At 38.5% G+C, this 23460-nt stretch overlaps 5 protein-coding genes across 5 annotated transcripts; 1 reads left to right on the top strand and 4 right to left on the bottom strand.

Moving 5' to 3' along the window:
* The first annotated feature begins 3119 nt into the window (after positions 1-3119).
* On the top strand, positions 3120-4427 carry LOC135616263 (protein LIFEGUARD 2-like). Its single transcript, XM_065115462.1, has 4 exons — positions 3120-3513; positions 3628-3741; positions 3891-4048; positions 4131-4427. The coding sequence occupies exons 1-4, from the start codon at positions 3255-3257 to the stop codon at positions 4335-4337; spliced, it is 738 nt and encodes a 245-aa protein (XP_064971534.1). The 5' UTR covers positions 3120-3254; the 3' UTR covers positions 4338-4427.
* A 3383-nt stretch (positions 4428-7810) lies between these two features.
* Positions 7811-9675, bottom strand: LOC135616264 (probable UDP-glucosyl transferase 73B6). The gene has a single exon (XM_065115463.1). The coding sequence runs from the start codon at positions 9449-9451 to the stop codon at positions 7934-7936; it is 1518 nt and encodes a 505-aa protein (XP_064971535.1). The 5' UTR covers positions 9452-9675; the 3' UTR covers positions 7811-7933.
* A 559-nt stretch (positions 9676-10234) lies between these two features.
* Positions 10235-12007, bottom strand: LOC135617932 (uncharacterized). The gene is made up of 6 exons (XM_065118718.1): positions 11842-12007; positions 11543-11695; positions 11027-11113; positions 10789-10914; positions 10609-10707; positions 10235-10517 (listed from the first exon to the last, which is right to left on the bottom strand). Exons 1-6 carry the CDS (start codon positions 11942-11944, stop codon positions 10447-10449), a joined length of 639 nt encoding a protein of 212 aa, XP_064974790.1. The 5' UTR covers positions 11945-12007; the 3' UTR covers positions 10235-10446.
* A 492-nt stretch (positions 12008-12499) lies between these two features.
* On the bottom strand, positions 12500-16209 carry LOC103992841 (monoterpene synthase 8, chloroplastic-like). Its single transcript, XM_009412713.2, has 7 exons — positions 15947-16209; positions 14353-14626; positions 13885-14263; positions 13583-13801; positions 13360-13498; positions 13023-13268; positions 12500-12931 (listed from the first exon to the last, which is right to left on the bottom strand). The coding sequence occupies exons 1-7, from the start codon at positions 16145-16147 to the stop codon at positions 12644-12646; spliced, it is 1746 nt and encodes a 581-aa protein (XP_009410988.2). The 5' UTR covers positions 16148-16209; the 3' UTR covers positions 12500-12643.
* Positions 16210-20122: 3913 nt separating this feature from the next.
* Positions 20123-23054, bottom strand: LOC103993028 (monoterpene synthase 8, chloroplastic-like). Its single transcript, XM_065115619.1, has 7 exons — positions 22863-23054; positions 21866-22139; positions 21400-21778; positions 21098-21316; positions 20875-21013; positions 20538-20783; positions 20123-20446 (listed from the first exon to the last, which is right to left on the bottom strand). The coding sequence occupies exons 1-7, from the start codon at positions 23052-23054 to the stop codon at positions 20150-20152; spliced, it is 1746 nt and encodes a 581-aa protein (XP_064971691.1). The 3' UTR covers positions 20123-20149.
* Between the last annotated feature and the right edge of the window lie 406 nt (positions 23055-23460).

Consider the following 23460-nt stretch of genomic DNA (forward strand, 5'->3'; position numbering starts at 1 on the left):
ATTGCCACTACGAACAAGTTAAAGTTGAGATGAATACATCATCATTTGGATACTCATCAAAAAGGAAAACACTTTCTTTTTTTCTTGCCGAGGTAAACTACAAGATATAGGACAAATAATGACATCGGGTTCGACTTCGCTTATGATATTTGAACGCAAGTACAAAATCTAATTAAAAATAGAAATTTCTTGATTTGCAATAATGTTGGTAAAGGTGCATGGAACAATGTGAGTGATGCCCTCGGCAATGCTAATTGTGCGTCTTCATCTCATCCGGACTATTCCAAAATTTTCTATTTCTCCCTTGCAAATTATTGAGTGAATCATCGTTTTGTATTATAAAAAAGAAAAGGTCCGGCTGTAATTAGGACTCATAGGAAAGAAAATAGATTTACTAAGAAATCAAATACACATTATTGAAAGAAAAAATAATTATCAAGAACTAAAAATCGATCACCACATAAATATGCTTTTTTTTTGGGGGAGGGGGGGAGGGGGGGGGGGGGGATTCAAGGATAATAAATATAAATAAATGGAAGCTCATCTTGAAATCTAATTCATTCAAAACTATTCAAATCTATAGGGCTAATTACATATTACCCGATATAGTTAGCTATCTTTAGCGTTTCGTTCTCTACCCTATAAAAAGTTACATTGACACTCTTATAATTATGAAAGTGAAACATATAGGTCTATTTACCCTAATGATTTAAATTTTATTTATGAAAACATGAAAACAAATGACGAAAAGATAATTTTAACATTTTGCGGCAAACGGTGTTGGTGGTGGTAGATGACAACACGGATAGAGTTGCTTGGCCACTTTCGACAATTATAAGATCCGCTCTCACCGTGATACCAATCGCCTCCACGAGGAGCGCACTATCGACCTCATCGTCGCTTATCCCGTGTTGCTTTGAATTTGCATTGATGTTGACGTAGTTGTTGAGCAACACTATGTTGATGTCCATGTAGATGGTAGTGGTCGCAGCAGCATCTAAGGTAATGATTGTGGCCACCTCATTGCTGACTCATTGGGTGGATCTCAGCCTCGACCCAAAGCTAGGGTCACTTGAGCTTATGTTGCTCCCTCCATTGTTGCATCAATTTCGGCATCACCTCTTATTGAGTATCCCTTTCATCGCTCTATAATTGCGTCAATACCGATGTGTGGAGGGACTCGAGAACGATAGGGTGGAGGCCACAACATATGGTAGATGCTGAGGCAAGAGTACTTCCTACGTCGTCGATGGCAAAGAGAAGGCAACGATGGTGACGATGGATGAGGTAGAAGCGCCAACAGAGGTAGAGGTTATGTTCACCTCCACCATAGTGGCAAGGTTGTGTTTACCTCCAGTATCATCCTCCTCATCTTCCTTTACCTCTATCTCTGCTAGTGCTTCTACCTCATTTATTATGACCATTACTACCTCTTCTTTACCATTAATGGCGTCAGCGGTACCCTCGCCTCCAAGTATATCATCAGTTGTGGCCTCTACCCTGCTGTCCTCGAGTCCCTCCATCTATTGGTGCATACACAGATGTCGAGCGCATATCGCTCTACATCTAAGTCGATGTTTATGCAGATATCGAGTGATTTTTTATGTCACTCAATAGCTACGTCAATGTCGACGTAAATGCAGAGTGATGAAAGGGCCACTCGACGAGATATGATGCTAGAACTGACGTGGCAGCGAGGGGAGCGAGAGGAGCTCTGAGGTGAAAGCTAGGATCCGCTCAATGGGTCAGCGATGAGATGGCCACCACCATCTGCATCAATGCTGACACAATTATCGCTCGGCAATTGTGCATGTCGACATAGATGTAAAGCGGTGCAGGGTGGCGGCGATGAGATCTGTGATGTGCTCCTCGTGAAGGCGAGTGGCATTGTGGTGAGAGTTGACCTTATCGTCATCAAAGATGGCCAGACAACTATGTTAGCATCAACGCTGATAGCACCGTTGTTCACCACCATCGATGTCATCGGCTAGTGAATGTTAAAATTAATTTTTTACCTTTTATTTTCATATTTTTATCGTTAAAACTAACATCGTCAAAGTAAATGGACTTAGAGGTTTCACTTTCTTAATCATAGAAATATCAATATAATTTTTTAAAGTATAAGAACCGAAACAATAAAATAACTAACTATATAAGATAATATATAATTATCTTAAATCTATAAATCAATTTACCTCAAATAGAGTTATCAAAATGAGCATAAACCCCTAAAATTAAATTAATCCAACACGTTGGGTCGGATTCATTTCAAGACGCGGGTCACATCACAACAATATCTCCCCCACCCTCTCTCTCTCTCTCTCTCTCTCTCTCTTTCTCTTAGGCTCGCACTAATTCGATTCCTCCTCCGGAGATTTCGACACTCTGCCTCTCTTTTCCTGCGAAATTGTCACAAATCCCATAAAAAGTTGGGTCCACTTTGCCTCAGGGTTCCATTCCTCGTTGATTGTTCCTTGTGTCGACGAACAAGATGCTTTATTATTTGTGTGTGTGGGGGCCATCGTAAAGACGTGTATGAGACTTCATCTTGAGCATTCTACTCTTTCATATACAAGTCTCATCCAACTTCCAACGAATCGAAGATTGATGCAACCATCACGGATTTGTAATTATCGACTCTAAATCTTGTGTAGATCCTTCTTGATTTCCATTTTCATGGAAATTATGTCATAAAAATGCTCATTTTTAGTGAGTTAAATAATTTAAGTAATAAGAAAATAATTAAAATAAAATAAAATACGATCGTGAACTTAAAAATATTAATACTTATCTAATCATGTTGTTTACTTAATTACGATTAATACTCATTCTCGTTCGATGATTTATGAAGTGGTATCCCTTTGGATATGACTAATGATAAAACTATCCCTTTCTATCAATTTCATGATGCATCTCTTTGTGGCCGTGCCAAAGTATATACGTTCTGTCGAAACGAACGCCTCTCTGCCCATCATCCGCCGTCCTCGCCATCCGCACGAATCACAAAGCGTCTCGCTGCTGCTAGAAGCAAACGGGTTTAAACACTCCACTCTCTTCAACTTTTACTTAAAATGCTTCTCCGAAGTCGCCACGTGTCATCCACACTCGTCTGGAACATTCCTCCCTTCTCTCGCCCGCACCCGTCCCCGACTGTCATTAAGCAAGCCCGCCCGCGAAGAAAGGAAGAAGCGCTTGCGGTATCCCTCGGAGAACAACTCGATCGCTTCGTCGTCGCTTGGTGGGTTCCGGAGAGAATGTGGGCGCGGCCGGGGTACTGGAAGGGTAGGGACGTGGAGGCGGCGGGGGCGCCGCCGCTGTATCCCATGATGCTGGAGCCGCCGCAGCTGCGGTGGGCCTTCATCCGCAAGATCTACACCATACTGGCCGTACAGATGCTGCTCACCGTCGCCGTGGCCGCCGTCGTCGTCTCCGTTCCCCCCGTCTCCCGATTCTTCGTCTCCTCCGGCGCCGGCCTCGGCCTCTACATATTCCTCATCATCCTTCCCTTCATCGGTAGGTTTCCCTCTTCCCACCCACCTTCTATTTCTCCTTAATTTTGTTAATTTTGCTTGCAAAAATAAGTAATAATCACCTCGAAATTGCGGGATATGCTTCAAATTGTGGCAGTGTTGTGTCCCCTGTACTACTATTACCAGAAGCACCCCTTAAACTTCCTTCTCCTCGGCGTCTTCACGGTATCCATCAGCTTCGCAGTTGGATTGACGTGTGCCTTCACCAGCGGTAGTCTCACTCCGCACCCCTCCCTTCCTTTCCTTTATTCTTATTGGAAATCCTGCTTCATTTTAAGGGGGAAGGAAAAAAAAAAAAAGTCATTTTTTTGCTGATGGCACACCGAAGAGATTAGACTCGGTTTCGAATTCGCTGCGCAGGGAAGGTGATTCTCGAATCAGTAATCCTCACGGCAGTCGTGGTGGTGAGCCTCACGCTCTACACCTTCTGGGCTGCTTCCAAAGGCCATGACTTCAGCTTCCTCGGGCCTTTCCTCTTCTCTGCCGTCATGATACTGATGGTGTTTGCTCTCATCCAGGTACTGTTGGCCGCCATTGCATACGTGACTACATGGAAAGTGAGCATTCTATGTGACTCATGTGATTGCATGGTGTCTTCAGGTGTTTTTTCCCATGGGAAGGATCTCTGCTATGATTTATGGAGCGCTAGCTGCGGTCATATTCTGCGGATACATAATCTACGATACCGATAACCTGATCAAACGCTACTCCTACGATGAATACATCTGGGCTGCCGTAGCACTGTATCTCGATATCACCAACCTTTTCCTCTCTTTGCTCACCCTATTTAGAGCATCCGAGGGATGAGATGGAGGAGTTTGTGGGTCTTGCAAGGGTGTTTGCACCAAATCTCTCTATCTGTCTTGTCTGAGATAAATTTTATGATTGTTACATTAATCCGTTCATAATTCTATTTTTTTTAGAAAATAAAATATTAGTGATAAATATGATATGAATAGGATTACTGAAAGGTAAGATCATCGAACTCTCACGGTTATGAGCATGATAGATTATTATTTTATACTCAAATTATCGTGAGAAGAAGTTTTAAGGATAATTATATATATCTTGAATAGGATTTGTAGTAAGTTAATTCTATAATTTTTTTTTAAGTTATAGATGGATAGAAAACTTAACTTAAGATATTTATATATTTATAAATATCTTATATAGATAGGAATCATCAATTCATATGAAAAAAAATTAGATTTAAGGATTATTTTAGATAGTTTATTATTTATTCATAAAAATTCGAAAGGATACATATTTATTTGTCCAAATCATAGTATATGGATAATTAAATATGATAATATAAGATTTTTTAAAAAAAATAATAAATCAGTGAGAGTGAAAATATTAAAATTTAATTTTGATATTCAAGAGATACAATTTGATACTCTTTTATCATTTGAGATATTGTTATTACTTAAATTATTAAATGATTTGATAAAGATAAATAACAAAATAATATTATTGAATTCACATATAATATTGATATCACTGTTAATGATTTTGTAAAATAATCATAATCAACAGTTTTGATAATATCTCGAAGGGAAGGAAGACTTATCATTTCTAATCATTATATAATATATCTACACATAACATAGGAATTAAAAGGGTCTCTTATTATTTTCATAAGTTATTAAAAATAATTATTTTAAAAAGTGATATAATATAATAAAAGAAGAGTTAAAATCAATAATCATAATAGTTTTTGAGAACTCGTCGAATTATCTAATAATTATAAAAGTATCTGTTATATAAATATAATTCAATAAATAATATCGAATGACATGATAAAAAATTAACTCATTATGATTTTGAGTTATATTATAAGAATGTAAAATGAAGTTTTCTAATTGAGAATATAGATTTATATTTGTTAATCTAAACGATTCACAAAGAAAATAAAAATATATAAAATTTGATATGCAAATTTTAAAAATCTATTTATTACCTTAAACAAGCCTCCATGGTATAAAGCTTCTTAATATCATTACATTTTTCATATTTAAATAAAATATTATTAATTGATATTTATATATAAAGATCAATGAGAGAAAGTTTATTATATTAGTCTTATATATGGATAATATTTTATTTGTCAATAGTGATCTTAGTTTATTATATTGAGCTTACAAATTTTTCATAAAGATTTTAAAATAGTTGATATCAATGATACATCTTATATTATTAGTATTGAGATATTTAAGAATATATTTTAAGGATTATCAGGATTCTCTTAAAAAAGATAATTGATCGAGTCTCGGAGAGATTAAGTATAAAACTTTGTACAACAAATGATAAAAGTAAAAAAAAATTAATCAAAATAAATATTTTTTAACGACTTAGAAAAAATCAAATAAAGAAAAATATTTTATTTTTTCTTTATCTATGCATCGTTGGAAGTTTATTGTATGCTCAAACCTATGCCGGATCATATATCAATTTTACGGTTAAAATATTGGTTATATACTAGAGTTATCCGAGAATGAAAATACTAAAAGACTATAAAGAATATAATAAGATATCTAAAGGTGACGAAGTATTATATCATCATATATATATGAAATTAGATCAACTTGAAATGATAGTGTTTCAAGTGTTGATTCTATAAATTACCTCAATAATAGGTAGTCCACGTTATGATTTATATTTATATCAATTGGAGAGATAATTTATAAGAAAAAATATAAAGTAATATATTATTATGTTTTTAATTATAGAAGTTGATTTTATAACAGGCTTTGATGCCATGAATCAAGTTTTATGATTATAAATTTTTAACTTAAGACTTAGTGTGATTAGACTCAATTGTCAAATCATTGAAGATATTTTGTGATATATCACATTAGTTTTTTTCTTTGAGAATGACAAATACTATTATAACTCTATGTATTGTAGTATAAAGTACTTGATGATTAGAAAAAAGAGTCTAAAAATAACTAATATCAATTAATAACTTAAGTTTAACTATATTACTTGCTAATCCATTCATTTAGATTTATAGCCTAAAATATTTAAAAAAATATATGTTCTTATGATTGGATTTATGAGAAACCCATAAAACATATGGTAATACATATTTGAGTAGACATTATAATTGACATTCTTGCTAATGTATTTAAAATTATTTTTTTCTATTATTCGATTCACATTTATGTAGATACATATTATGGTTAAATATGATGATATAATTATCTTGACAAGATAAATTATATGGGTCATTTTGGACTGTATAAAAAAAAGCTAATAGGGTTATAGTACATAGAAGGAAGTATGACATTGATAACTTAACTCGTATTGCTAGTCAAATTTAATATAGTATTATTATATTTATTAGACTTATTGACCTAGTTTTTTAATTCGTGCACATATAAATGATTTTAAAATTTTAAAATCTAATTAGATAAATTAATTTTAAATAAAATTTATTTTATTTATTTTACTAATTAATGGACTAAACGAGAGAGTGTTAGATTATATGATCCTATCTAATTAGAAAAGATATATTATAGACATGATTGGATTCTGATTATGATTATCGAAGAAAGGCGAGCCACATAAAAAAAAAAAAATACACATCGTAAATTTAGATATATATTGTTATTTGATTTCAGATTTTAACATTAAATTTTTTATAATATAATATTATATTATATTATGATTTTTATATTTATAAATTTTCTTTTGACATCTTAATTATACTATGATCTAGACTACCCATCGTGATTGAGATGCCATACCAAACAATAAAACATATTGAGATGCCATACCAAACAATAAAACAAGACTTCTGTGGATATATACCTGCCGTCAGAGTCACCATCAGACAAAGACTTCTGTGGATATGTACCTGCCGTCAGAGTCATCCATCAGAGCAATGATCCTTTCTAACTCTAAAGCCCATCTAATTATTTCATATTTATGTTAATTTAATGAATTGACATTAATATGCATTGCGAACATGTGAAGTTCGAAAGAAACTAAAAAAACTCGTTCACTTTCTTTCCTTTCCTGGCCGCAGGTTAAAGACGGAGAGTCAAATCAAATATTCAAAAAAGAAAAAAAAATAAGAGATTAATAATAAAAAAATATAGCAAAAAAATAAATAAATATAAAATTAATATAATTTGATAAAATTTTATCTATATCCATGAATAAGATGCTTGAGTTGTCTTATTCAAACACATCAAGCACCAAAAACATTCCCGTCGCCAAGAGAAACCGAAAGCATTAAAAATATTCCTTAGGTCACTTTTCACGATCAGATCGGGTGGCCGAAACTTAAATTGACATTTATTTGATACAACAAAGATTGGACATTGTAGAATTAGAGAGACCACATGAAATTTATTTGACAGATCGGATGATAACGGAAGCTTCGGCTCACGACTCGGTCAAACTTCTATCGCTGCGGTGTCCTGCTGTGTGTTCCCTACGCGGGTGGCAAGCAGCTCGTCGATCAGGCTATCGAGATCCCGGTGCGATGATCCGCCCTTCGCCACCGCCGCCCTCGCCGCCACTGACAGCTCCATGGCCTTTTTCCTTGCCGTCTCCCCCTCCCCTCCCGCCTTCATGAACCCGGACACCTTCCTCGCGATTGCTTCCCCAGGCACCACAGTCTTCTCGTGTTCTGCCACGCTCCGCTGCCCCTCCCACACCCGCTTCCCTGCCCCCGCCACCTCAACCACCAGCCTCTCGTTGATGAACTGCTCGAACACCAGCGGCCACGTCAGCATCGGTTTCCCCGCCGCGACAGCCTCCAGCACCGAGTTCCACCCGCAGTGGCTCAGGAACGCCCCCACCGCCCTGTGGCCCAGGATGGCCACCTGCGGCGCCCACCCCCTCACCACCAGGCCTCGCCCGGCCACCCTGTCCTCCCATCCCTCCGGCATCCAATTACTCTCTTCCTCGGAGCCGTCCCCGTCCTTTCTAACTGCCCAGAGGAACGGCTGGCCCGACGCCTCCAGCCCCGCTGCCAGCTCCCTGAGCTGCGCCGCTGTGAAGTGGCACCAGCTCCCGAAGCAAACGAACAGCACCGACCCTTCCTCCCTCGTGTCCAACCATGCCATGCATCGGCCGCCATCCTCCTTTGCCGCCGTGCCACCACCCCTTTCGACGCCGCCGCACGAGGCAAGCGCGACGGGTCCCACGAACCAGGCCTGCCGGGCATCCACCCGACGGTAGTCGTCACAGTACTCCGGCTCGAACCCGTAGAAGGTGTTGACCACCACGCCGTGACAGGTCAGCTGCGCCTTCTTCATCCGGTCCCATGTGTCGCTCATGTGGTTCTGCTCCAACAAGAACTCGGGCAGCTCGGCGCGCGGGATCTCGATGGGCCGGCCCGGCAGATCCGGGACGGCGACGACCTGACGCTCCTGGATCTCCGATCGCAAGCGGAAGAGGTTGTTCATCACGAGCTGGGGAAACACCCCGACGGCATGGAAGGTAACGCGTGGAATGCCAAGGTCGGCGGCGATGGCGGTGGTCCACCAGTAAGGGATGTCGGCGACGACGGCGTCGGGGCGATGGCGACGGAGGATCTCCTCGTGAGCGGTCTGGGCGAGGTCGACGGCCTTGTACACGCGCCAGGACTCGGAGGCAGGGGCGGTGGCGAGGTTCTCGACGCCGTCAGGGAGGCCGACGGAGGGGAACGGAAAGAGGAGGAGCCCGACGGGACGGCCGGCGGCAGCGGAGCGGTCGAGGGTGGGGCGAACGAGGGCGGCGTTGGCGGGGGTGAGCACGAGGGTGGGCTCGACGCCGGGGCGGGCTGCGAAGAGGCAGGCGAGGTCCACCATAGGGATCATGTGGCCCGAGGCAAAAAAGGGGATAAAGAACACCCGAAAGGGTTTCTTCGTGCCTCCCACCTCGCTCCTTTCGCCTGCTGCCGCGGAGTAAGAGGAACAAGTAGCCATTTGCAACACAAGTAATTCGCCACTCCTACGGGCTTCAATCCTCTCATGGTTTTTATAGACGTCTCCGCGCTTGCAGCCGTTCCTTACGAACCCATCACATTGCCCCTACTGTCGCTCACACAATTTACTGTGAGTGACGACGTTCCCTATAGCGGATGTTCAACTTCGAATGCGTCAAATTTTGGTCACTTCAAAGTCAAATCCGTCGCCTGCCCAGATTTGTGGAAAATTTATGAATCACTGCTGCTATCATTTTTCTTCTTTCCAGATTTGTGAATGACTGTTGCTATCATAGATCTACCATCTTCTCTTTTACTACTTCATCATTGCTATTATCAAGAGAATCTTCTCCTTTACGACTTCATCATAGATCTTCTTTAAAGATTCTCTGACAATAGATCAGATTTCCACCATACATCTGTCTCCTTCGAACTATAAAAAAACACTAATCCTCTTTTTACAAATGTATATTGAAACATCTGTATGTGTCACAAATTTAAATGGCCATAGTTGTCATATTAATATTAAACGATATGAAATTTATAGTAATTCAAAATCAATGATTTTTTTTCATTCAGGTAAAATTTAATTAAATGTTAATCACACAAATAACATTGGATGAGATTTTTTATTTAAGAATAAATAACATTTAGTCATTATTAAGCGATTTAACCCACTTATATATATATATATATATGTATAATTACTCTATTTTATTATAAATTCATTACTTAAAAATCAATCTTGTCAAATTAGAATAAGGTTTTGTGGATATCACAGAAATACTACAAGCGTGCTTTATTAGATGTATATCAATCTAAAAAGGTACATCACCACCCAGAATCAAACCAAATGGTCGTTCTAATTCCTATATACATCCAAAACAAAAGTACCAACTGAACTGTGAACTCATGTGGAGCAATCTGCATACGAAACTAATGAACTACGCTGCGTGTGTGGCCAGAAGAATTCTATCATGATACACTGAGCTCTGCCTATCTCGTCCGGACGAAGATAAGACCAATCACCAACATCACCATCAAAAGATTCTTGGGGCCAATTGTATCTGTTCAGAAAACAAAACAAGAATGTCAAATGCATCAGTTTTACAATCATTCAAAGGAATTATTTTAGTCGTCATAAAGATTGATCTCCACCTGATGATGAACTGCCGTTGTCAGATAGACCGGGTGGAGAAGATGAAGAGGAATTCGACAATGTGATGCCCAGGTTTGCACAATCACCTCCGAGAGAACCTGAAACAGCACTCAGCTTGTCTGTGACGATGACAAACTCCGTATAGGTTTTCCTGAAGAAAAGGGCAATTATGTGCTTACAGTCTCTGTAGCAAGGGAAAATGGTCATGTTGAGAAGATTGCTGAAACCCTCTCCGCACTCACAGCGATACCCGAAGGTTGACGTACTCACACAGTTGCCCGCTCCACAGTAGGAATACGAGCAAGCTTTCGGAGAGAATCGAGAGAGATGAGAAGAGCAACGCGGTTCTTACGCTGCTTAGTGCTGAGCAATAAGAAGATGATGAAGAAGACGGAAGGCGTTGACGCCGATACTTACGGTCTAATTTGGAGACATTAGCAGGATGAGGCGAGGGGGATGCTGCCGGAGCCGAAGAACCATTGGAGCACGAGTAATTGATGCTACCTAGAAGACAACGCAAGTCCACCGTATTTAAGATGATATATATACATATACATGTGAGCCCATTGTAGCATAATATTAAGGATGACCAATGAATTATATAGTCGAGACATCGAATTATCAACCTATGAATAATACCGAGAGCAGAGCAGATTTATTGTTTAAGCACCCTTTTGAAATGGTTTATAATCTTAAGTTCCATAGAGACCTGAAATCTACAGAGCTGAGTTCTTCTCAGGGAATAAAAGAATACATATTTGAGCTATCTCAAAACCAACTTCGCAAAACTGCACATATCGATAGAAGAGACCAAGTCAAAATGGTGATGCTGTCTATCTGATTCTGGAACCAAATGTCACTTTGATGCCCAACCAGTTGGCATCCACTTGAGCCGAGAGAGAGGGAAAGGGAGAGAGAGAGAGAGAGACTTACAATTGGGGATGATACAGGGGAGGAACCGGAAGTAGTCTCCAATATGGAACTGAGACCACCCAGGATTGCACTTGCATGCGAATCCAAAGGAGTCGTCCGTCGACACTTGACAACTCCCCTTCCCACACTCCACGCTGTTGTTGCATATCTCGTCTGTATAACAAAGACGAGAGAAGCAAAGAAGCCATGGAATTGATCACGCACACAGAGAAGATGGATCGAAATTTACATGAAAAAGACCAAAGAGAGGAAAACGATCCATAGGTACCGAAAAATCTTAAAGACATGAGAGTACGTACTGAAGAGAGGAGAGAGGAGATCTCCTGCATCTGCCCAGTGTGGCAGCGAAGTGGTGATGGATTGGAGAACCACCAACACCAGCACTGCTTTAACCCAACCCATGCCTCGTCCTTCCGGTTCCTTCAGATCACAGATGAAGCATGAGAGGAGAAGGGTGTGTGTACGTTGGTAAGTGTAATAAAGATACCGGTGGAGTAGGTAGTAGTTTTTGTGGGATATTAATGCAGTCATTGGAGTGCATTACATGGATGGAGTTGGGGATGTGGTCGCCACGCCGTAAGAGAAGCGACGCGTAGGTGCTCGATCGAGTTCTCCTCACTTATTGCAGGAAGTTGGTGGCGGTTGGGATGTTGGGAATTAAATGCTGGAATGATTTGACTTGTAAGATTAGGCTTTACATGATTTTTTCTTTTTTCTATTTCTCTAGAAAAAAAGAAACAAAAATTTTTCCTCCAACAGAAGTTTTTTATTTTATATTTCAAGAGAACTTCGAAATTTCACAAATTATTCTCATTTATTTTCTATATTTGTGAAGCTAATCAAATCATAACGCCACTGTGCGTCTGATTTCTTTGTCGTTTTATTTCAATTTTACCCCTTCAAAGAAACTACATTAATCGTTAGACAATTTGTGTTACGATTTAAAACTTCAAAATGTTTAATATAATAGAAATATATTTTTTTTCTTTTTTTTTCGAATAACCAAGTCCTTGTGTGCTAATTCACTGTACGTCACTTATTTCATGGAACGTTGCAACCTTCTTCGAATGGGTCATCCACGTTACAGCGAGATTATAATTTTTAGAGCTGGAGGGGTTCGAACAGCAACGACACGATTTGCTTCTTGGTCTCTCCATCGGGTGCGCTGTATCCGTCTCCGTGTTGGTAGATGAACTGTGACATCCGAGGGAGGCCGACTGCCACCGTCTTGAAGATTTCCCCATACGAAGAGCTCCGATCTCCATTTATTCCTCTCCAGTTGGCCTTTATCAGTTCCCTGATCTTTTTGCGTGCCGCCGTCTCTGGAACACCACTCTCCAGCATGTAGCACTGGATCGACGACGGCGCATCTCCTCTTTCCAGCTCGATCTGCACACCGACCATAGGATTTGTTAGCGCCGGTGAGAAGCACTGATGAGGGAGAACATGTGTACGGCTTCCATGGTTTAGCTTGACGTACCGTCGAAGTAGCCAAATCGTTGTAGAGGCGGAACAGCATGGCCGAACACCTAGCAACCTTGGGGTAAGTGGAGAAGCTTTCCAGCGACTCTTTCGTCAGGTTGTCGCTCATGCAATAAGCATTGGTCATGAAGACATGACCGCCAGACGACATCCACGCGTTGTCCAAGTACTCGTCAAGCTTTGGCTTGTGGCCCTGGTTGTACCATTTCGCTTCCAACAGGAACGCTTTGCATAGATCCGTCCACTGAACCACGAGGAGTAGAGAGTTTGTATAGAGAGAAGAAACCAGGTGATTGATGCACAAAGGAAAGGAAGAAAGCATTAATGTGTCTTACTGCCTTCCTTAAGAAAGGTATTATGTCCAAGCCCTTCTCCTTCATGACTCTGTAACCTGTCTCGTTTGCCGCGTTGAAGATTGCCAGAAAACACAGCTTCATGTAATCGGGAAGCCTGTCGATCTTATTAGCATCCCATCTGAAATGAGCAGCAGAATAACGGTAAACACAAGACGATATATACAAAGTTCAAATCCTTGCGATGGCAGGGGATCCTCATCACCTTTCAATGGCTTCGGTGAAAAGCTCGAGTTCGTTCAAGGTGCCGTAGATATCATAAACGTCATCCAGCATTGCTATTAAGCAGTTTGCCTTTGTCTGTATCTCCCTGTACTCCCAAAATTGTGGCTCAAAGGCACAACCTACGGTCCACAGAAAGTTCTCCGTCAACCTGTCTCTGAAAAATGACAGCTTCTGTGCAAGCCCGAGATTGGTCCACCATCTAACATCAAGAACAACTTTGCTTTAGAAGGTTTGCCGGTAAATCGATGAGAACGGAACTAAGCTCAAGCTATCCAAGTTTACATGGAGAGTTCTCGGAGTTCTCCCTTGTACATGCCCTGAACCACGTTGAAGTCCAGCTTAGCCAATTCAAGCACAACAGGGTTCATGGTGGCTTCCCTTTGGTATGCTTCTATGAACCACCTGGTGTGCAACCTCTGCATCCTCCAATGCAGTGGAAGCTCCAAGGCGTGTGCCACATGCTCCCTGAGACGAGGCTCGAGCGATCCCTTCTCCATGAGGCATTTGAGGTGCTTAGTGGTGAAGTCCGTAGCTTGATCCAGTACAAGTTCGCCCTCCTTTGCGACATAGGAAGCCTCATACAAGCTCAGGATTCCCTTGGTCTCGTGCTGCAGGCTAGCTTTGAAGTCGCCCTTCTCGTCTCTAAATCTGTTGAATAAATCTTTTTGTCCACAAAACATGTTCATGTCAGATCGCGACATGATGATTAAAGAGAAAAAAAAAAAGGATTTAATCTGAAATATGAATCACCTTCGGAAACATCGAACCCGTTTTCTCTGAGAAGCCTGAACACAAGTGCTGTGGCATGGAGATCATCTTTTAAAAGCATGTTGATGTCTTCGAGAGATCCGTAAAGGCACCGTAAAACATCATCGATATCATCTTTGAAGTGATAAGCCACACCAAGTTGTTGTAGGTGATCCACGAGTTGAAGTTGGTCCTCGACTTCCTTCTTCTCATATATCAGTTTCCTAACATCCTCCTTCAAATCATCTATCCCTTTAGTCTTGCGCTCCTCTTCGACCTAAATTTACAACAATCAACCATATGTGTTTATACATATAAAGAACGATTGATTACTCGTAAAAAAAGAGAGACATGTAACTATTTCTAATATTTAAAATTTGTATCAATAAAACTGCAATATAAATTTACTAGTTATCTACTCGATACGTAAGGAATAAAATTTCACAATATTCATTATATTTGACTAAAGTGTGACAAAAATATTAGACTTAGAAAGACGATGGTGAGAAAAGTATGTGATGGCATAGACATAACCTTATGCAAGTCTTTCAATAGGATAATTATCAAAAAAAGAAAAAAGGATGACACTCAAAAGAATTAAATTGATCTTTTTTATTATTTTAATTATTAAATATTTAAGGGGATGATAATAAAGCATTGAACTCAACTTTTAAAGTCAGTAAATACCGAAAAAAATAATATAAAAGGTACAACGAATCAATAGTTTAAACCAGAATAATATAAATAGTAGACAAGATAATGTGTAAAATAATAAAATATAAATATAAACAATATTAGTTCTAAATAGTGTTAATGATGGCAATATGACATATTCGAGAAACAACGACATAATACAGACATAAAATAGTTTACAAATAATATAAAGTAAATCAATTAGATACTGATATAATATACAATTGTAACACGTAAATAAGACCAAATATATCTTATCGAAAATATCGTCGTTTATCCCACTGCACCATAAGCTACGTTTCAAGAGGAGGTAGGCGCATCGGTCACTTCTAATCTGTTTACACAAAGTCAACTCATAGCATGCAGAGAGAAAAAAAAAAAAAAAAGGATGTCAGGATGAAGATGTTATCGGTGGTATATAGCAACAAATATTTCATCATCGGACATACGATTTTTTTTTTTTTGTATTTTTAATTGATTTATATGATTCTATTAATAAATGTTGATCAAGCAGTGTAATGAAACTAAAACTTCTTGCCATATTTTTCCTACACGCAGCTCCTTTATTGTATTATAATAACATAAAATAAAGCTACATCCGATCCAATCTTGATAGTACTGTCATCATAATACAAAATAATACTATTTTGGTTTGGATTTGATTACGTGATTCACTTGTTCTCCGCTACTTGAGTTCTAGATATGGATCTACCGTTGTATTCGAAGCCGCGTTGCACATCGATCAACTCAGCTGAAGCCTTCTAATTATGCTGCAAATGTGATTCTATCATCATCTTCACATGTTTAAAACATGAACAAGTGTATCGTGTTTTATATGAAGAAGTGACTTCAGAGGGTATATGAACACTGCAGTGTATATATATATATATATATACAAACCCACCGTGGCGGAGCTGCTTGTGAGTGACTGTATCCGGTCGGCAGTCCATAGGTTTGGCTGGTAATTGGCCGTTCTCCGCGTGGGAGCTGCTTGCGCGCTGCAGCGGATTCTTGGACTTGGACGTTCGGAGATCGTGGTCCGCCGGAGAATGTTGAGGTTACCGGTAAAGGACGGAGCACCGAAGAGGAGAGCCATATATGTCATCTTTCGGGCTGGCTCGCTCGCTCGGTGGCGGAGTGTTGCAGAAGCTCTTCCTGGTCGACTCGATCTGAGGTCGTCTTCTTATATAGAGCTCGAGACTCTGGTCTGTATGTGGTCGATGATTTTGTGGCCACAGGAAGAAGAAGCTTCAGGAAACAGCGATAAACTAAACGTATGGCGTTTAGTGGTTCTGTTGAAGACCTCACAGCTCCGGGAATTGTGACGTAGCTTTCGAAGTGAGAGAAATTGCCACAGAAAACACATGTAGTGCAGGTAGGATGGGGACGAAAATATCAGTACGGACAGGACAATAATATGTGAGAACGGTAAGTGCAACAGTTTCTGATAAGATTTGGGTGGATACAGTAAGTCACATTACCAGGACGTATAAAAATTGGCCGTATTTTTCTTGGTTATTAAAATCTCGGAGCCAATTTTAATATGTCAGAGGAATCCCAATCTTGTGGTTGAGACTTCATTAAACCTTCTGCCACATCTCAGATACAACAAAAATTAACAGAAAAATTTTAATCCTAAATTTTTAATTTTTTTTATAACACTGAATATATTTTATTAAAAAAAATTGTACCTTTTTGTGAGTGTCGAAGTGACAGAAAAAATCTCTTCCATCCTAGCATCATATTTATTATGGATTATTAGTTTATTGAAAAAAATTACAAGATTAACATCCTATTAGCAATCATAAAACATCTACAAATCATAAAAAAAAATAATTTTTAATACTCGTAAAATATATTTAAGTATCAAATTATTAAATAATACTATATTAATTAATTATGAAACTTATGTATCAAATAAATAATTATAATTTTTATATAGTAAATACAATTTATGCAACAATCGCATATATCATATCCGGATGAAATAGTAAAGTAGCAAAAATGAATTTCAGACGATCAATAGTATACTTGTTCGGAGAGGCATACTTCGTTGGATGATTCTATTTTCTTCAAACAATGAATAAAGATTACTCATATCATATTTCTAACAATTGATAGAGTGATATTCCTCACTTGTAAAAGTAAACACACATTCGTCTCGATGATAAATAGATGAACTATCTAGCTATCACATATAATGAATTATTTATCCAAAGAGAATTACTTTTATCAGTATTGGTTTGCCTACCCAAGATCGGAAACAAAGTCATTCATGATCATTTATTCATTAATATATTTAAAAAAATAATACAATAAAATATCATAAAGACTATGCTTAGTGTATGACCTACTATACTTAGTCTATTAGTGGCTTTGTGCCCTTAAACTTGTTTCATAAGGTGAAATTCTAATATGAACTACGCCTTGTATATCACATGTTAATAATCGCTTAATATCATTAACTTAATCTTAAAATAATAAAAAAATCACTAATAATTTCTAAATCATAAACTTTAAGTCTATTAAATTATAAAGCCACAAGGTATTCATTCTTTTAACAACCTTTGATCAACCTAAATCAATTCAAATAGGACCTAAATGAATCAATTCTAATCCTTATTGAATCGATCTTGAATTACCTAGTCTCATCTTATTTGAACTCGATCGCATTCAAATGAGTCAAATAAGCTTGAACCATCAAATCAATCGGAAATCATTATGGTCAAATGAATCTTGTTCAATCAATGAGGTTAAACCCATGAGAAAAAGAGAGAGAGAGAGAGAGAGAGAGAATTAAGCTAGATTGCACAGTACTAATTAGGTTGGCCTAGCCCACCTAAGACCCGGGCTAGTGATGTGCATTACACATACTTATCCTAAGTAGCAAGCTACACCAAGTGTAATAGATTGGACAGAGGACTGGTGGTGTGGGTTGAGTATAGTCTCAAGGATTATTTCATGTTTTGCTTATTAGCTGAACTAGTTGGATACATGGCTTGTGTTGCGCTTGGCTGCACTCAGCCCACAAGCTGAGATGTGCTTGGCCACTAAGGTGAGTTACCTAGTCGCATGGGTTAGGCTACACTTGGTTGCTGAGCTAAGCCACATCTTGCAATATGGATTGGTTTGACTAGCTTGGTCGATCAACCCGATTGAGGTCAGACCCAAATATAACCCCTCTTATTAAATTAGATTTTAGTTATTATTATTTTTAAATATTTTAAAATAGAATAACAATTAAACATGAATGAATTATCAGAATAAGTAGTTCATTAAAAGTTTATATTAATAGAAATTATTTCTATTTTTTTAAAAAAATAACCAAGTCCTTTGTTGCTAATTTCTTATAAAATTAGACTTTCATTTTTTATGTAGATAAATTTTCATAAAATCTTCAATAAAACAATCATATTTTGCTCTCTTTCATTTTATATATATATATATATTTTTTTATTCTTGAGTCATCCAAAAAATTGGATTATAATTTCTAAATGTTATCACGAAATAATTTATGAACTAATAAAATTTATTTGAATAAGTAGTAAGCTAAATTACTCCCATATCATACATTTTTATTGTGTAAGATCACCTTAGTTTCTAAAACATTGGTCGACTTTGAGAATAAAACATTGATCGTTTTTATTGTGTAAGCTACTAATACTAAATTTAATGTCAGACGAGAGTGCAGGGTAATTTTTCTTTTTTTTATAGTAGAGAATTTTAAAAGAGGAAACAAATAGTAATTAATAAAATAAAATATGATAACTATACTCTATTTCAAATTGGCAAACTCCATGAAAACCTTGTACCTCCGATTCGAATCCTATCAAATGATACATAACTAAATCCTCACATCACTCACATATTATGTGATAAAAGAACACAGTTTGACGATCTATTATGATGTTATTACAATGTTATAATTACTTATAGGTTAAGTATAAGAGAAAAAAATCAGTAAAAAAATAAAAATTATAATTATATCAAATTAAAATATATAATTTATTTTTATTCAAAAAAGATAATATTCTTAACTTGATTTGGCAAAAAATCTTTTTCTGATATTTTGATTGATAAATCTCTTTCTTTCGAGAGATCTTCAATCATGATTTGTAATCTTTAATCAAAACAGTAATTTAGTTGCTTTTTTTTTTCTATTTGTCTTCTATTTCTATTACTTAGTAATCTGAACAAAAATAGATTAGAATTATTCTAGATATTGTCATGTAAGGCATATGCAAAAAAAAAAACCCTAAATAATAATCTAAATTGGTCCCGTATCACAGGCATCATGGCTAATGAAAGTTACAATAGTTATAATACTTATTTAGATGTTGTTTTTCAAAGGGAACCCATCAGTCAAAATAAAAGTTATATACATCTTTTTTCCAAAGGAACTCATCATGAAAGTGAGATGTTAAATGCATTCTACATTTGTGTGGTGGCATCAAATTTAACCTATTGGTCATTATCTAATTAAGTAATTATGTACGTACATACATACATACATACATACATATATATATATATATATATATATATATATATATATTCTTGGATCTCATAGTATAAACAATATATAAATATAAACTATTTCGGAAAATAGGATGACTTAGTCAATCAATTTCATCTACTATAATTTAATGATATAAATAAATCATATTATACTTGTTTTAATTAAGTTCAGACCAACGATAGTCAAGCAATTATTATTATTATTATTATTATTATTATTATTATTATTATTATTATTATTTTATAGATCATCGAAACCGTCGTCAAGAAAATCAAATAAAAAGTTGACAACGAAATTTTATTTACATTGATATCAGCTCATAAGACTAAAGTCATATCCATACAAACCTACCGTTAGGACCGACATCCCAAATTATTTATGACTTTTAATATGATAGAAATATTTTTTTTATTTTTTTATTAAAAAAAAAAACCAAGTCCTTGTATGCTAATTCACTGTGTAACATATCTTCTTTTCTTATCCTTCTACCTTCTTTATAAACTCTGAATCTCCAAACCTAACTATATGTCACTTATTTCATGGAACGTTGCAACCTTCTTCGAATGGGTCATCCACGTTACAGCGAGCTTACAATTTCGAGAGCTGGAGGGGTTCGAACAGCAACGACATGATTTGTTTCTTGGTCTCTCCATCGGGTGCGCTGTATCCGTCTCCGTGTTGGTAGATGAACTGTGACATCCGAGGGAGGCCGACTGCCACCGTCTTGAAGATTTCCCCATACGAAGAGCTCCGATCTCCATTTATTCCTCTCCAGTTGGCCTTTATCAGTTCCCTGATCTTTTTGCGTGCCGCCGTCTCTGGAACACCACTCTCCAGCATGTAGCACTGGATCGACGACGGCGCATCTCCTCTTTCCAGCTCGATCTGCACACCGACCATAGGATTTGTTAGCGCCGGTGAGAAGCACTGATGAGGGAGAACATGTGTACGGCTTCCATGGTTTTGCTTCACGTACCGTCGAAGTAGCCAAATCGTTGTAGAGGCGGAACAGCATGGCCGAACACCTAGCAACCTTGGGGTAAGTGGAGAAGCTTTCCAGCGACTCTTTCGTCAGGTTGTCGCTCATGCAATAAGCATTGGTCATGAAGACATGACCGCCGGATGACATCCACGCGTTGTCCAAGTACTCGTCAAGCTTTGGCTTGTGGCCCTGGTTGTACCATTTCGCTTCCAACAGGAACGCTTTGCATAGATCCGTCCACTGAACCACGAGGAGTAGAGAGTTTGTATAGAGAGAAGAAACCAGGTGATTGATGTACAAAGGAAAGGAAGAAAGCATTAATGTGTCTTACTGCCTTCCTTAAGAAAGGTATTATGTCCAAGCCCTTCTCCTTCATGACTCTGTAACCTGTCTCGTTTGCCGCGTTGAAGATTGCCAGAAAACACAGCTTCATGTAATCGGGAAGCTTGTCGATCTTATTAGCATCCCATCTGAAATGAGCAGCAGAATAACGGTAAACACAAGACGATATATACAAAGTTGAAATCCTTGCGGTGGCAGGGGATCCTCATCACCTTTCAATGGCTTCGGTGAAAAGCTCGAGTTCGTTCAAGGTGCCGTAGATATCATAAACGTCATCCAGCATTGCTATTAAGCAGTTTGCCTTTGTCTGTATCTCCCTGCACTCCCAAAATTGTGGCTCAAAGGCAGAACCTACGGTCCACAGAAAGTTCTCCGTCAACCTGTCTCTGAAAAATGACAGCTTCTGTGCAAGCCCGAGATTGGTCCACCATCTAACATCAAGAACAACTTTGCTTTAGAAGGTTTGCCGGTAAATCGATGAGAACGGAACTAAGCTCAAGCTATCCAAGTTTACCTGGAGAGTTCTCGGAGTTCTCCCTTGTACATGCCCTGAACCACGTTGAAGTCCAGCTTAGCCAATTCAAGCACAACAGGGTTCATGGTGGCTTCCCTTTGGTATGCTTCTATGAACCACCTGGTGTGCAACCTCTGCATCCTCCAATGAAGTGGAAGCTCCAAGGCGTGGGCCACATGCTCCCTGAGACGAGGCTCGAGCGATCCCTCCTCCATGAGGCATTTGAGGTGCTTAGTGGTGAAGTCCGTAGCTTGATCCAGAACAAGTTCGCCCTCCTTTGCGACATAGGAAACCTCATACAAGCTCAGGATTCCCTTGGTCTCATGCTGCAGGCTAGCTTTGAAGTCGCCCTTCTCGTCTCTAAATCTGTTGAATAAATCTTTTTGTCCACAAAACATATTCATGTCAGATCGCGACATGATCATTAAAGAGAAAAAAAAAGGATTTAAACTGAAATATGAATCACCTTCGGAAACATCGAACCCGTTTTCTCTGAGAAGCCTGAACCCAAGTGCCGTGGCATGGAGATCATCTTTTAAAAGCATGTTGATGTCTTCGAGAGATCCGTAAAGGCACCGTAAAACATCATCGATATCATCTTTGAAGTGATAAGCCACACCAAGCTGTTGTAGGTGATCCACGAGTTGAAGTTGGTCCTCGACTTCCTTCTTCTCATATATCAGTTTCCTAACATCCTCCTTCAAATCATCTATCCCGTTAGTCTTGCGCTCCTCTTCGACCTAAATTTACAACAATCAACCATATGTGTTTATACATACAATGACGATTGATTACTCGTAAAACAGAGAGACACGTAACTATTTCTAATATTTAAAATTTGTAATATAAATTTAGTAGTTATCTACTCGATATGTAAAGAATAAAATTTCACAATATTCATTCTATTTGACTAAAGTATGACAAAAACATTAGACTAAACATATGACAAAAACTAAAGTAAATAGGACCAAATATAATTTGCACCATAGGCTACGTGGGTGGATGGTCACATCAAAACTGTTCACACAAAGTCAACTCATAGCATTCAGGGGAAGAGGCTGCCGTGAGGAAGATGGTCAACCTGTCGTGTAGTGAAGCCAAAACTTCTTGACATTGTTTTCCTCAGAAAGTACGCACAACTCCTTTATTGTATTATAATAACGTAAAATAATGTTGCGACCGATCCATGATTTGTTCAATCTTGATAGTACTGTCATCATAATGCAAAATAATACTATTTTGGTTTGGATTTAAGTACGTGATTCACTTATTCTCCGCTACTTTGAGTTCTTGATATGGATCTACCATTGTATTCGAAGCCGCGTTGCGCATCGATCAACTCAGCTAAAGCCTTGTAATTATGCTGCAAATATGATCTTATCATCATCTTCACATGTTTCATACGAAGAAGAGACTTCAGAAGTTAATATGAACAAGTGCAGTGTGTATATACACAAACCCACCGTGACGGAGCGGCTTGTGAGTGCCTGTATCCGGTCGTCACTCCATAAGTTTGGCTGGTAATTGGCCGTTCTCCGTGTGGGAGCTGCTTGCGCGCTGAAGCGGATGCTTGGACTTGGACGCTCGGAGAGCGTGGTCCGCCGGAGACCGTTGAGGTTACCGGTAAAGGATGGAGCACGGAAGAGGAGAGCCATTAAATGTTATCCTTCGGGCTTGAGTGTTGCAGAAGCTCTTACTGGTCGACTAGATCTGAGGTGGTCTTCTTATATAGAGCTCGAGACTGTGGTCTTTATGTGGTCAGTATTTTTGTGGCCACTGGAAGAATCAGCTTCAGGAAAGAGTAGAAAGTAAACAAAGTATGGCGTTGGGTGGTGCCGACGGAGACCTCACGGCTCGGGGAATGAGAGGACTGTTTGCCACTGATAGGATGGTACCAGTAGATGAATAGTAGCTTTTGAACTGTGAGAAATATTGCCACAGAAAACGCTGTAGTCCACGCAGGTTGGGGATGAAAATATCAGTACGGATTGGACAAGGGTACATTAGAAAGGTTAGAACGACAGTTCCGATGAGACTTGGGTGGATACTGTAAGTCACATA

This window comes from Musa acuminata, chromosome BXJ2-7 (assembly GCF_036884655.1).
Source record: "Musa acuminata AAA Group cultivar baxijiao chromosome BXJ2-7, Cavendish_Baxijiao_AAA, whole genome shotgun sequence".
NCBI classification, from domain to species: Eukaryota; Viridiplantae; Streptophyta; class Magnoliopsida; order Zingiberales; family Musaceae; genus Musa; species Musa acuminata.

Excerpts from the sequence above, each read along its gene's own strand:
- LOC135616264 (XM_065115463.1), bottom strand. The coding sequence starts at position 9,451 with ATGGCTACTTGTTCCTCTTACTCCGCGGCAGCAGGCGAAAGGAGCGAG.
- LOC103993028 (XM_065115619.1), bottom strand. The coding sequence starts at position 23,054 with ATGGCTCTCCTCTTCCGTGCTCCATCCTTTACCGGTAACCTCAACGGT. Across the intron at positions 21,779-21,865 it reads CGGGTTCGATGTTTCCGAAG|ATTTATTCAACAGATTTAGA; the intron begins GTGATTCATATT and ends GTGGACAAAAAG. Across the intron at positions 21,317-21,399 it reads GAACTCCGAGAACTCTCCAG|ATGGTGGACCAATCTCGGGC; the intron begins GTAAACTTGGAT and ends TCTTGATGTTAG.
- LOC135616263 (XM_065115462.1), top strand. The coding sequence starts at position 3,255 with ATGTGGGCGCGGCCGGGGTACTGGAAGGGTAGGGACGTGGAGGCGGCG. Across the intron at positions 3,742-3,890 it reads GACGTGTGCCTTCACCAGCG|GGAAGGTGATTCTCGAATCA; the intron begins GTAGTCTCACTC and ends TTCGCTGCGCAG. Across the intron at positions 4,049-4,130 it reads TGGTGTTTGCTCTCATCCAG|GTGTTTTTTCCCATGGGAAG; the intron begins GTACTGTTGGCC and ends TGGTGTCTTCAG.
- LOC135617932 (XM_065118718.1), bottom strand. The coding sequence starts at position 11,944 with ATGGGTTGGGTTAAAGCAGTGCTGGTGTTGGTGGTTCTCCAATCCATC. Across the intron at positions 11,696-11,841 it reads TCTCCTCTCTCCTCTCTTCA|ACGAGATATGCAACAACAGC; the intron begins GTACGTACTCTC and ends TTTGTTATACAG. Across the intron at positions 10,708-10,788 it reads TTTCCCTTGCTACAGAGACT|GTTCTCTCGGAGGTGATTGT; the intron begins GTAAGCACATAA and ends GTGCTGTTTCAG.
- LOC103992841 (XM_009412713.2), bottom strand. The coding sequence starts at position 16,147 with ATGACATATATGGCTCTCCTCTTCGGTGCTCCGTCCTTTACCGGTAAC. Across the intron at positions 14,627-15,946 it reads TCACAAGCAGCTCCGCCACG|GTCGAAGAGGAGCGCAAGAC; the intron begins GTGGGTTTGTAT and ends TTGTAAATTTAG. Across the intron at positions 14,264-14,352 it reads CGGGTTCGATGTTTCCGAAG|ATTTATTCAACAGATTTAGA; the intron begins GTGATTCATATT and ends GTGGACAAAAAG.